Source organism: Hemibagrus wyckioides, linkage group LG08, assembly GCF_019097595.1.
Source record: "Hemibagrus wyckioides isolate EC202008001 linkage group LG08, SWU_Hwy_1.0, whole genome shotgun sequence".
NCBI classification, from domain to species: Eukaryota; Metazoa; Chordata; class Actinopteri; order Siluriformes; family Bagridae; genus Hemibagrus; species Hemibagrus wyckioides.
In genome coordinates this window covers 16,640,781-16,655,094 of record NC_080717.1, presented here as the reverse complement: position 1 = coordinate 16,655,094, position 14,314 = coordinate 16,640,781, and the positions used below count along the sequence as shown (strand labels likewise).

At 37.1% G+C, this 14,314-nt stretch overlaps 1 protein-coding gene across 1 annotated transcript; it reads left to right on the top strand.

Moving 5' to 3' along the window:
* The first annotated feature begins 61 nt into the window (after positions 1-61).
* Positions 62-2,731, top strand: fgf20b (fibroblast growth factor 20b). Its single transcript, XM_058397574.1, has 3 exons — positions 62-967; positions 1,379-1,482; positions 1,655-2,731. Exons 1-3 carry the CDS (start codon positions 700-702, stop codon positions 1,898-1,900), a joined length of 618 nt encoding a protein of 205 aa, XP_058253557.1. The 5' UTR covers positions 62-699; the 3' UTR covers positions 1,901-2,731.
* Positions 2,732-14,314: the final 11,583 nt, after the last annotated feature.

Genomic DNA, 14,314 nt, shown 5'->3' with positions numbered 1-14,314 from the left:
GCAGATGCTATGATTTTGTAGCGTCCTGTTTACAAACGCAACTCACCTTTCGGGCGTACACCACACACACACACACACACACAAACACAAACAGATAGAGAGAGAGAGAGAGAGAGAGAGAGAGAGATGCACATAAGCATAGACACATTAAGTGCGAAGAGGAAACGCTGTGGTGAGGCAGGTCTCCAATCCCAGCACCGCCCACCAGAGCCCTCCTGCCGCCGCTGTGCACCTGCCCTGTGCTCACACAGCATAAACCACTTCCAGCGATCACGCACACACTCACAGCACCACAAACACACACAGACACACGCACACACACCTTAAACCTGAAGTGGGGCTGCCCTAGAGGTTCGCCGGATTTATCAGTTGCACGCTTCAAGACTAAATAGGCTACTTCCTGCACGGTGGATGTAATTCATATTAAGCAAGAGGTGTCATGTCAAATGCATGGAATTAATTTGAAAGTGAATAAATTCGTGTGCAACTGACAGTTCAGCCGCAGTTTAATTAAGTTTCCTCATCGGTGGATATTTTACATCTGGGGAAGTCTGCCGCGGAGTATTAAAATTGCATCTACGCCTCTTGCCCTGCACTCGGAAACTGTTGAATCGTTTGCCTTGCGCGCTATTCTGAAGCTGTGCGCCGCATGGATCGTATGACCGCGTGGCTTTAGGGGTTTTGCGCTCGGCTTGAGTGATGGCGGAGGTGGGCGCGCTGCTGCAGGGCGCGGAGGGTGCGGGAGCCACGAGCTCGCTCCTGTTCCTGCCGCCGCTCGCCGAGACTCTCGCGCTGCTCGGAGAACAACGATTTCCAGCCGAGTGGCTGTCCCGCAGCACACCGGCTGACCTGGTGCACTTAAAGGGCATCCTGAGGAGGAGACAGCTTTATTGCAGAACAGGTTTCCACCTGGAAATCCTGCCGGACGGCACAGTGCAGGGCACGAGGAAAGACCACAGCCGCTTCGGTATGAGATTTTGTTTTATTTTAAACGCAATGCTTTAATTCAGATAGAAACTGATTTTCACACAGATGTGTATCAACATGTTTTAATCATATAAATAAAAATATTTATATTACATAACAATCTACACATTACAATCTAACGTGCAATTATTCATTGCATGTACAGAATATACATGGCATATACTGTTATTATAGTTTTATTATTATGTACTGCTAGGTACACTGCAGTAATGCACAGTTATAACACCTGTGTATCATTGAAAATTTGACCAACTTTATAATTTAAATAGAGGCAGTGTATAGTAATCATGCCTAGCTAGTATTTCAGAACAGCTTACTCACAATGTGTGACTACACTGTGGGCTTAGACTGCAGAGTACATACTTAGAACAATTGATTTATTCTTCTCCAGGTATTTTGGAATTCATAAGCCTTGCAGTTGGATTAATCAGCATCCGTGGAGTGGACAGTGGCCTCTACCTTGGAATGAATGACAAGGGGGAACTTTATGGCTCTGTAAGTATTCTTTAGTTGGTTTATGTGAATAGTTCTAAGTTCTGTCTGTGTGTGTGTGTGTGTGTGTGTGTGAGAGAGAGAGAGAGAGAGAGAGAGGTCAAAAAGAAGAAATGCTTATTTGTACTAGGATTTTGTATAAATGTTAATTTTTCTGCTTTTTATTGCCTTGTAGGAGAAGCTGACAGCTGAGTGTGTCTTCCGGGAACAGTTTGAAGAGAACTGGTACAACACCTATTCCTCCAACCTTTACAAACATGGAGAGAAGGGGGCACGCTACTATGTGGCACTCAACAAGGATGGAACGCCACGAGATGGGACAAAGTCAAGGCGACATCAGAAGTTCACACATTTTCTCCCTAGGCCAGTAGACCCTGATAAAGTGCCTGAACTTTACAAAGAAGTTTTAGGACACAGTTGAGACCAGCAGCGTGGTGTATGAAGAGGAATAGGCTTGTTAAGCCCTGTTCTAATCATAGGAACAGAGGACATGGATGGTTGTCTAGTAACCCAGGTACACTCGCCAGTGCCACAAAGATGACATGGGTTCTTGCTTCAGGAAAGCAAAGATCAGAAATGATGGTGAAATGCTCAGTCCTGGTCCTTTTCCTAAGTGCTACTAGATACAGAAGGCATCCCAAAGTCCATGGGTCTAATTGAACCAAGTTAGCATTAGGCCTGCTGCTGAAGAGTAAGAAGAAAAAATTTCCTGTCGGATGCTGGAAAGGACATTTATATGACAAGTTCTTTAGTTGGTTTATTGACTGGCTTTGGAGTAAACTGAAGGAACACTACTTATGTGATGTGCTGATATGTCAAGATTGAAAGCTGTGGAGAACAGAACACATAAGCAGGATATTATTTATACAGTTCACACTACATATATTTATTTTATGTATTTATTTATTTGATAATATATATATATTTTTACATCTAAATGTAGACTTATCTAATTAGATACACTGTAGAAGGTGCCTTAAGCTTGTGTGAAATCAGATGTGCTCATAGGATGGAAATGCAAAATATGACTTTATATTCTCACTATAATATAATAAGTACACCTTCATTTTTTCTTTTCAGACATGTGTAAAATGGTTGTTTTTTCTATAAAAATTTCAAGAAGGTCCAAATCACAAATGTCAATTCACCTAATAACAGCAAACAAAAATTGTCTTTTTTATATAGGATAATGTTTTAAAATGCACATACAATATCTTATCTACCCCAGAATTAATTAATAAATCATTAATAATCATTAATAAATCACTTGAAAAGTTAGAGATATAAAAATAGAATGTTTCCTTAAAACTATATATATATATATATATATATATATATATATATATATATATATATATATATGTATGTATATAGTTTTAAGGATATATATATATATCTACTTATATACGTATATGTGTGTTTTTCTGTCTGTTTTCTGTGGTCCTAGTTATTCTGTGAACAAAATGTCCAGCACTCATCAACTACAAAGCTCCTTTTAGAGACCTTCTCATGTAACAACCTCCCAATGACAAGATCAGGGTGAAATAAAAACTCAACCTTAGCTGCAGTCTAGTGGTTTGGCAGTCTTGTACAAAAGAGGTCAACCTGATAAGTATTAAGCCGTCTCTGCTGACTATTTCAGAACAAAAAAGCTTAATATAACCACTTAAGCACATATCACATATGACAACTGATGTCTTACTGAAATATTAATCATGGAAGGTAATCATTTGTTTGGTCAGTTTTTCATTATATCTGTGACATATGGTTTTGTGTGTATTGTCTGAGAATGAGATTAATTGTCTGTACCAGCAGTTGCAATTAAACCAACTGTCACTTAGACAATATGAGATTCTGATACCTGAGGCTCACCTTTTTTTTCCTTACTGTGTTTGAATGGCTCAATGAGCAATTTCCACAACAATGAGCAAAAAAGCATATCAAGCTACAGTTTCCGTAATGCTTGGATGAATATTTGTGTCGAAGCATGAAAGCTGTGCTGTGTGATCTCAGCATCTCTGTGATGGTGAGCCAGAGGCTGTCATGACAGGGGAGTCGACATGGTGCCAACCTTTATGTGATACTGTGGGATTTTCCCCTCTAAAAAACTTATAACAAGGAGCAGTGTATGGAGGCGAGAAAGAGACAGAGGGAGGAAACAAAGAGAGGTTTACTCTATAGGGCTCTATATGGGTAAACATTTCTGACATTAAAGTTCTACAGCTATTTATTAAGTTTTTACTGTATCTGCTGTCAGGTTTTATAACTATTTTCAACAGCATCTTGAATTATAATCTACAGTTTATACAACCAATTTCCCTTTTCCAGTATGCATATTAATATTTATATCAAGTAAGGATCATCTTTCATTTCAATGCAATCATCTTTCATTTTTAATACATCGCATATATATATAATGCACCATTTTGGTTTGTGTGTGTGGGTGTGTGTAACAGAAAATATCACATTAAAAATTCAAATGCTGAGGTATTCGTTTCCATTAGGCTTGTCAGATGGGTAACTTTGCTCTAAATGTCCAGTAAAAGGTCCAGCTGGGCAAGAGCTCAGCTCAAGTAGGGAGTAAATTTATCATGTTTGATACCTGATGCTATGAAATACTTTTTGGCACTTGTTAACCCGGTGTTTTGGAGTCTGTCTGGAATGAAAATGATGCCTTTGTCCCTGTAGCAGGTGGTCCAAGGCACTTTACAGCCAACATTTAAACCCTTCATCCATGCCCTCGCTTAGGCCTAACTCATGCACTTAATGGATGCGCCCTTATTTTCATCACTTCTGATGTGGCCCGAAAGAGGTCTGAAGGAAATCCAATCAGAGGTGTGTGTGTGTGTGTGTGTGTGTGTGTGCGTGTGTGTGTGTGTGCATGCATGGGCATGTTTTATCTTGGTGGGGGCCAAATTTCCCATCAGTTTGTAGAGACATCTAGCATCTAGCCAGTCCCCCATTTTTAAAACACAAATTGTAGTTTTTATTTTAAAATTATAAGAGAGCCTAAAGGTGTCCTTTTGGTGCTGTAGTGGCATACAGTGTGTGTGTGTGTGTGTGTTTTATTGCATGGTTTCCGTACTTTCTCTCTCTCTCTCTCTCTCTCTCTCTCTCTCTCTCTCTCTCTCTCTCTCTCTCTCTGTTTTCTCTGTCTCAGCACTTCAGTCACAGTGCAGGTGTTCCTCTTAGCAGTCTCCTGTGTTTGTCAGCTGTGAATATGAGGAGGGTGTGCACACAGCCACATGGAAATTCATGGCTTTGTTGTCTGTCCGGATTATGATAAAGTATAATTCATATTTTTGCAGACTGACCAGGGAAGAGCCCTGGGGATGGGACTAAGACTCACCTGCTGATTTAAGCAGTAGATTCTTCTAAGGACAGGTATCTGTTTGCATAAGGGTGGTGTCTGACAATACACACAGCAAGTATTTATTTAAAGCCCTTTAAGAGTAAATTACCTCCTTAAAACCAAAGTACAATGCAATCCTGTTTACATGGCTTAGCACAGAACAGTGTTGGTCTACTGAATTGGGTAGGAAATTCATAACATATATTCAAGACAATGAAGGGATTACTTAAATACAGAAAAGAGTGATTCTTCACCATGCCTTGTACATCAAATGTCATATATGTATTTGGCATGTCATACATGAGCTCTTTAGTTCGGTATATTTATGTATTTAAGCTCAGTGTATTTATTTTACTTGACTTTGAAGATGTCAACTCCATTGGGAGTGTTTCGTCTGTTATTTTTATTGCTATGGAGACCTTAGGAAGATGTATAACATCCAGCCAATGGTTGCATGTTTTGGAAAACCTCTGGGGCTTTCCTATGGTTAGAAACCATCGATAAACACTTCTCGTGTCAGAAATGTCTTGGAATAAAGGAAGTTCTTTCTTATTGCTACTATTTAATGAATATTTAATGTCATTTCAGAATTAGATATTGGACCTTTTTAGTCACATGTAAAAACTACACACACACATACACATACACACATGCAAATTTGTACATACATACATAAATACATACATACATACATACATACATACATACATACATACATAAATGCATACATACATATGAAAGTTAGAAAGAAAACATCAAAACTTTAGTGAAGACCTGAATGGTCATGTTTTGAGTTTCTCCCTGTAGACACATAGAACCTCAGGCAATGTGCTTTATTTCTTGAAATGGATAATCCTTCACCACTTTACCCAGACCACCCCACATCTGCTGAGCAAACCACCCTGTATCTCCTGTCGGAGTCCAGCTCCGAGCCTTTGGCCCATGTATCCAAGGTGTAAAGCCACAAATTAGTTCGTGACATTTGGGCACAAATAATTGTGCCTGAAAGCATGAGGCATCAATTAGACTCTCAGCAATGTGACAGGTTACCCCTACAGGACACATGATTAGAGCTAAAAATACATAAAAGTGCCAAACATTATTATTTGTCTGGGATAGTTTATTATTTTTCCAGACCTTTTGCATAAGAATGTTTTGTGTTGATTATTTTGGGACTCTTTTGGTCAGTGTTATAACCTCGGTTCTGCCATTTTTTTTATTTTTAACTCATTCAGGATTTTGTATGTTGTAGTAGTATAATTTTTCACATGTGGGAATTCACAGATTGCCTGAAGGTCTAAGGGCTCAAAGTTCTCTTTGATTTTCTTGCATTAGAGTGACTTTTCCCACAGGGTTCTCCTATTGGAGGGGTCAGAAAAAAGGTCAATTGGTTAATTTCCATAGTTTTCACCTAAAACATTCTTCTGGCACTTGGGAGTAATTCAATCAGCAGCCAAAACATGGAATAACATCCCTGAATAACAAAAGAAATCATTAAGAATTGATTGTGTAGCACAGCAGGAAATTAACTGTGGTAAGCCACTTCAAATGAGCCCATTTATGTCTAAAAAGTTAGGCTAAGGCATTTACAATAACATATCTCAACACAGCCTGTTTCTGGGAGATCGGTATTATTTGATGTTGATATACATAAGTCACAGGTGACTAGAAAAAATGCTTTTTCGAACATGGAGAATTTGATCAAAAGCCAGATATGTGCGTGATTGATTTAAAGTCTAGTCCTTTTTGCTGGCAAGGACTCTGATGAACTGTTTGCCAAACCTGAGAAAGGTATGCACACGATACACTCTGTGCTTCCAAGTGAAAGTGGAAATGTGCATTGTTACCCATAAGTGAGGCGGAAAATTGCTAACCCATTTGTCATTGTGCATGTAGAGGTCAATCAATGGATTCTTTCATGACAAGCTTACAGAATTGAATGTTTTTCCATGGCCTCACCCCTTTCACACCTGGACTGCCAGGTAAAATAACAAAACAAGAGGTGAGAAAATAAAAGGGGGTTTAGTAGAGTTTGGCTTTACACACAAGGAAAACTGATAGGTTAGAAGAATGTCCTGGGTAACTTAGCACTTTAACTGACTGCCTCAGTTCAATTCAGAATACAAACTCTGCCCAATGACAAAAAAATAATCAGGGTTTACTTTTTCATGCAACTCAGTAACCTCCAACTCATAAACTGTGCAAGAGACACACACACATACTTTTCACTAAGCTGAGGCAGCATGGTTTGTTGTATTGCTTAGAGTAACTGGAGTAGACAGCTGATTGCAAGCATGAGCAAACATGATCATAAATTGTGATGCTATACTGTACATGCACCATTTACAAAAGATACTGCATGCTAGAAAAAGTGTTGTTCAACTGGAAATATTATTTTATGTCACCTTGAACAAATGCAATATTACAATAAAATGCAATAATTATTATTTTGCTGTATTTGCTGAAAATGATCATCTAAATATTTTTAGTCATATTATTGATCAAATTAGATTTCTTTATAGATCACAATTTCATTCACAAAGGATAAGCAAAGATTTCTGTTGGCATGACTGATTGCTTGTTGTCTAAATGCAAATGTCTTCGATTGTTGCAAATAACCTTTTGAACCTATTGATGTCTTATTGATAAGCACAATAAGGATAATTGTTTTCACTTCTCAGCCAGTGGTGTGATTTCCTTGTACCATAGTTCTTTCTTTCTGGTCCCGCTGTTTCACTGTTCATGAATAGAAAACGAAAAGAAAATTATTTTTTAAAAATAATTAAATTAAGTGTACCTGTAATACACTTAAGTGTACCTGTATTACACTTTACAATCTGAAAAGTCTATTCTATTGTTATGGTTTTAAAATTAAACATAAATTCTGGTGTCCACACCAATATCAGTCAACAGTAACAACAATCTACTATCTATAGCATGTTTATAGTGTGCATATAGAGTGGCTCCATGTGATGTTTTTTAATTGTGATTTGTACAGGATCACAGTGTGAATATCAAACAGAGTGGCCACCTGTCAGTGTGTGCAGCTGCAATTAAAATGCTCTCATGATGTCCTCCATAAATAACAGCATCGAACATGACAAGACCCAGCAAGTATTCAGAAGTGTTTGCAAATTGCAAGAAGAGTTGGGGTTATGGTAATGTAACAAATACATTAATTACAAAATGTACTCTAGATAACAGAATACCCTGATGGATTGCAAGCCATAAAAGACTATGTAGACTATGTAGTTATTATTAGTTATTAACATTTAAGTCAGAATAACATAAAGGTTAGTTTGGGAAGCAAGATATCAAGTCAGGAGATGTAGGAAAAATTCATGTAGATACCTGAAAATCACACCCATATGTGGGCCTTCCTCGAACTTTTCCCACAACGTTGGAAGCACACAATTGTATAGAATGTCTTTGTGTACTGCTGCAATAAGATTTCCCTTCACTGGAATGGAAGTGGAAAAACTCAAGTGGTCTGCACTGAGCCCTTGACCTCAACCCCATTGAACACCCTTGGCTCACCATGCCTCCTCACCTGACATCAGTGTCTGACCTTACTAATGCTCTTGTGTCAGAATGGGCACAAATCCCCACAGCCACACTCCAAAATCGAGTAGAAAGCCTTTCAGAAGAGTGGAACAAACAAAGTCTCAGCAGTATGGGTTAAATCTGAAACAAAAAGCATAGAAGTGTGACGGTTAGGTGTCCACAAACTTTTGGATTTATATATAGTGTGTATTTTATGCACTGCACTTTGTCTTCCTACCAGTTTGTAAATTTCAGCAAGACGTACTTTGGTTAACTTTATATTAGACACTACAAGCCCTTGGCATCTGTTCAAAAATGAAAATAAAGACAGTGCAATTGTATGTCAGCTGCCAAACCTGCAATGAGGTCATAGCCATGAAAAAAAAATTCTGAATGAAAGTGAGAAGACAGCACTATTCCTCTCCAAACTGTTTTTTAAATGTCAGTTATCATACCGTCATGTTTTTTTTTCAGTGCAGGTGAGACACAGGCAAGACAGTGTGCTAGACTGGATTGGCCGTGAAATTGCACATCTTATTTGTGGCAGATTTGTCCACCTGGAGTGAAAACCCAGACTTGAAGAGACAAACTTCAAACAGGCATTTCGGCACAACACTGAACCACCTCCATAGTAATTTGGAAAGCTTCTGAGGATAGGAAATCCCCTGGCAGAGAGTTGATCAAGTGGGCTAGAAAAAAAATGGTTTGAGGACATTACAAGTATAAAGAGCGCCTAACAGAGATCTTAGTTATTAAATTAAGATCAACAGTACTTTATTACACTTTCAAGTAAAGGTATCCTTATGGACACTGAAGCCAGAATGGAATAATATTCAATTGATATTATTTAAACAAACGGCTATTATATACACAAGTGGCGACTTGTGTATGGTGTATATACCCAGAAAAAGAAAAATGACAGGGAACATGGATAACTTAAAAAAAAATCTATAAAATCTATAAAACACCTTCAAATTAAACTATATAGGTTTTCCCTTCTACTTGTACAAACATGGCCTCAGGCCAATATACTACTAGGAAAGTTTATGTCTGACAAATTCAAATGACTCATGTGTACCAACAGTTTATCAAAGGAGCACTTTTCATAAGTACTAGGTATGTTTTGCATTCATGTTCAAAACAGATACTCCTGCCACAGTGACAACTAAAACGCTAGTATTATATACATCTAAATACAGAGTAGTTTGTAAGTGATTAGACAGTGTTTTGGTCCTGTACTTCAGCAAATTCAGGTTAAATTACTCATTTAATTCAAACATGTAAATTTCACACTAAATTTCACAGATGTAATCCTGGTCATTTAATATATACTTGATTTCTTCACTAATGTGCAATGTTTCTTAGTCAGCTGTGTTTTAGACTTAATGTTACATGGGACAATTGTGACAGGAATCTGTGGCTGTTTTCAAAAGAAGTGTAAATGAGTGCAAAATGAATCAGTTTGTGGCAGACATAAAAATATTAGGCATGCAAAACTGGCTGTTTGGTACGTATTTAAGAAGCAACCACACAGGTGAGCTTAGTAACAGCTAACAATCTGATAGTAAGCAGAGGGTATCTCAGAGGGTTCATCTCAAGATTCAATCCGATGATAAGAAAGAACAGAAAGGCTATGTAGTGTTTTGCCAAAACATGTATAAAAGGGCCTGTAGCTTAGGCCAGGCAAATATTAACCACTGACAAATTGGTGTCATTCAGGAATCGATGCAGTTAAACTGGGTTAGTTGTCTATTTTGTTAATGATATTGATAACAGCAATAACAGGATGCATTAAAAGTTCTTTAAGGGTGCTTTATTTTGTAGCAGTTAAAACACTATATGGCCACAAGTATATGGACTATAAGACATGGTTTGCAAAGGTTAGTGTAGAAGAACTCACATAATCTGCACAGAGACTGACCTCATTCCCACTGAACAACTCTGGGATGAAATGGAAGTCTGACCATGCACCAGGCCTTCTTGCCTAACATCAGTGCCCAGACTGGCTTAATGGGCCATATAGCGTAAGTCATTACTCAAGTCCTAAATGTAGACTGTAGAGTAGAATTTAGTCCATCTTCATTCACTAAGATAAAATGCCTCCAAAACGAGGTGGGATTAAAGGTTGATACATTACTGGCCTCACAAAGCATGGTAAAGAAGATGTCCATTGCATAGTAGCTTATGTGTGACAAATTTCACACAGCCACATGAGTTGCATATATTTAGAGTACTGTTTTATGTCATATTATGCTACAGTCCTCTGTCTGTTTATCATAAAATATGTTGTTTACCTGATTATTAACAGTTAACATCTGAGATTAGTAAGTTAACAACTGAGATTTATTTTCATTGTTTCAGACCAAACCAAATGTGTTGGAATACAGAGCAATTTTAAAACAATTCTCAAAGAAGCAAAATTGTTTAATAATAGAAATGAACAGCTTAGCACTTTCATAAAATGCAACACAAATCTAACAATTTCATGGTTGCATGTTGCACGAAAGAGGCTTTTTCATCTTATCAAACAGCTCATGTACAGAAGTTAATCAGTGGAGTACAAAGGGGCCTTTATTTAGGTGAAACCTCCATGCTCTCCAATATCAAAGGCAGCACAAGCTACCACAACAAGATGCTACACCAGGTGATAAGATATATGCCATGTGACATATGAAGGAATGTCTGCAGTGAGTGATGGTGAATTAGAAATTTGAGCTTAGGATTAGTTATTAAAGTCTGTGGGGATTTTTAATGTTCATGGGTTTCAAAATAATAACTTGTTTGACCATGAATTGTAAAAAACAAACTTAAATCAGATGAAATATGTCCAAATATGATATTTTGGTTTAGGTAAAAAAAAGAAAGAAAGAAAAAAGAAAGGTATACCTTTATACTAGAAGGGTATTTGTCATCAGCCAGTTTGAATTTATAGCTCTAATTAGATTTTCTGAAATTGTAGCTGTGTTTCTCTGTAGAAGCAGCTCTTATTCCAGCAGTAATTATCTTGATTGTAAATGCACAGGAAAGTATAAATGGAGCTTCTGCTGATAACATCACAGTTTCCAACGTATATGGCCGATATAATGACTGCCTGCACCAGTATTCTTACAAACTAAATCACATAAAAAGTATAAGAAGTGCTTCTTTATGCTAGAAGATCGTGTGTACGTAGTAGTGAGGAGACAGAGGATATGTTGAGTGCAGAAACTTGTCACTAGTGAAGGAAATAAGAGGGAGTTTGTGGGAAGTTAGCTAGGAAAACGGTAGAGCTTTTTAATTTCATAACTACATGCAAGTGATCGGCTTATATTGATTATGAAATTTATGCCTAAGTAATGTGCCCAAACCTCCACAGTGCCTTGCATCTCATGTCCATCACAACTGTTACATTTCTGCCATAATAGACGATTCACATGAATCAGTAAATAGGGTTTGTGCTTCTCTCTATCATTATTTGACGGTTTCAGATTCATGAATATTATTTGAAATAATATACTCATAATATAATATATAATAATTACAAAGTCTTTGAGCTCTCTACTTTATTTGCCTTGAATGCATTGATTGCTTGGTGAAAGACCCATTATTTTGTACAGGAGGAAATGCTGGATCAGGGTTGCTTCAGAGAGGTGCAGGTGCTTGTTTTATTGCAGTCAGTCTAATCTAAGAGGCATCACAACGCTGCTGTCAAGCAGTCGGCCATCTTCCCACCACCTTGTCACAAACCTGCAATAATAAAAATCTCATAACCCTGACGGACAGATGGGTCTTCAATTGGAATAAGAAGAAAGAAAGAGATTGAATTTCCCAAAATGGATTCAAAGTGAGATTAACATCAAATATTACAACAAAGTATTCAAGCACCAAAGAGGAGATTGGCATCTTGGCAGCTTGAGGTGGTCTAAGCTGACAGCTTCCTGGATATAAATAAAGTTAAAGACAGACTTTATGTAAACAATAATCTTATGATCACACACTCAACTGCTGAATTCCAGACCTTAGAAAAAAAATTATTTGCATTTAATGAGATGACAATTATGACTGGATGTACAGACTGATAGATAATGTGAACAAAGGCATAAACTGTGATGTAAATCTTTATATTTCTGTGAGCTTTACTGTGTTTTTATCTTTATTGGATTAAAGAATGGCAAGTGTATTGGCAAATTTTTGTACTCCTTAGTCTTCAAAATACAGTAATCTAGTGACTCACATAGACCAAGCAGAAAATAAGCAAAAAACCATACTCACCTTTGTAAAGCTCATGGCAGATGTGTAAGAACAAGCAGATCAAAGTTGAGCTCAGAGCATATTAAGGACCTTTTTTGAGGTTCTGAAGAGCTCAAGCCATGTTTATCCATGCATTCCCCCTGTCACTGTCAAACAAAAGCATTTCTCCCCTTTAAAATGCAGAGGGGAGGGGGTGAGACCAAAGATGAGCTTCACCTATGGTGACTGAACATAACAGTCAACAGAATTCATAGCCCTCATGCAAAAATGTGCTGTGTATTTTGTCACAGTTTAGGCATCACATATTTGTGTTAACATTTTGGCAGAAAGTGACAATGAAGGAAAATCTGAACAGGAAAAGAACACCTTTCACATTCGTATTCTGAGCTTGGTCAACATGGATAACATGATGTTTTAGGCAAGTTAACAAGGGATAAAACATGTAGCAAGCACTTGCTAAGGAATCCTGCTCTGTCAACAGGAAACAGTTATGCCATGTTCACAAGCACATATACTATTCCATTCTTCAGCATACTTTGTGCACCTGAGAGCTTAACAATGTCTAAGTTACAACCAGAACAAAAGATTCCTTTATGGCAGCAGCACTCAGGGAGATGACAGCTATAATATTGGCTTCAGTACATATAGGTAACATACTGGGTAAGAGGAAATAACCCTTTTAAGCTTGATGTTGACGTCCGCTGTCATTTCCAACTGATAACACAGGGTTAGTGTGTTTTCTCAAGAGCAGCAGAATACACAGGGTAACATTATAAGGTTTTAGAGCTGTGTTATGCATTGGAGACAGGTTACGTATTTCACCAAATTCCCACAGCATATCTCATAGACATCAGACTCGGACTTGTCTTGCTTATTTGTAAATTCTTGTTAATAATGATAATAATAATAATAATAATAATAATAATAATAATAATAATAATAATAATAATAATAATAATAATAATAATAATTGTTGTTTGTTATTATCTGTTGCATTTTGCATTGCATAGGAAAGTGAAGTGCAATACTGTTAACTAAAAATAATATTTTTGAGTCTGTTATTTCACCTGTGCAGCACAACAGCATCTTAGAAAGCGTCTCCTTTTTTCAAAGTATTATACATTTGTATGCACATAGGCAAGATTGTTGTTTTTTTGTTTGTTGTTGTTGTTTTGGTTTGATTTTTTTTTATTTTATTTTGCTTTGACTTTTAGATCCTTTTATAATAAAGACTTTTATCATTTTATAATAAAGATGCTCCTGAAACTGATTATTATTAATGGTCTAAGCTAACACTTTCCTAGATTAGAAAAAAAAAATAGAATTATGCTTCATGTAGAATTCTAAATAGATTTTGATCTGTAAAGACTGATTGTGGGGAAAAACAATTAAAAATAAGTTAATCAATATAGGCACATGTTCTAAGGTAACACTGCATGTCCATTATCTTTGTTGTCTTTTTATGTTCTTTAATTTATGCAACATGATTAAAATGATGCATGCTTATGAATATGATTCTGCGGTCTCTGTAGTACCCTTATCTTTGTGCCATCTCCTAAAGAAAAGTGAAAATATGGTTTTAAATATTTGATTTTCTATACACGTTAAATCGTATATAAGAATAGATTATTTGTTGCACATGCGTGTGCAAACTCATCAGTTTCACTTTTTTCACCTATGTCTCTGTCCTGTCAATTGCTAAAACTTTGC

Coding starts and splice junctions, on each gene's coding strand:
- fgf20b (XM_058397574.1), top strand. CDS start 700: ATGGCGGAGGTGGGCGCGCTGCTGCAGGGCGCGGAGGGTGCGGGAGCC. Junction 968..1,378: donor GAAAGACCACAGCCGCTTCG/GTATGAGATTTT, acceptor ATTCTTCTCCAG/GTATTTTGGAATTCATAAGC. Junction 1,483..1,654: donor AGGGGGAACTTTATGGCTCT/GTAAGTATTCTT, acceptor ATTGCCTTGTAG/GAGAAGCTGACAGCTGAGTG.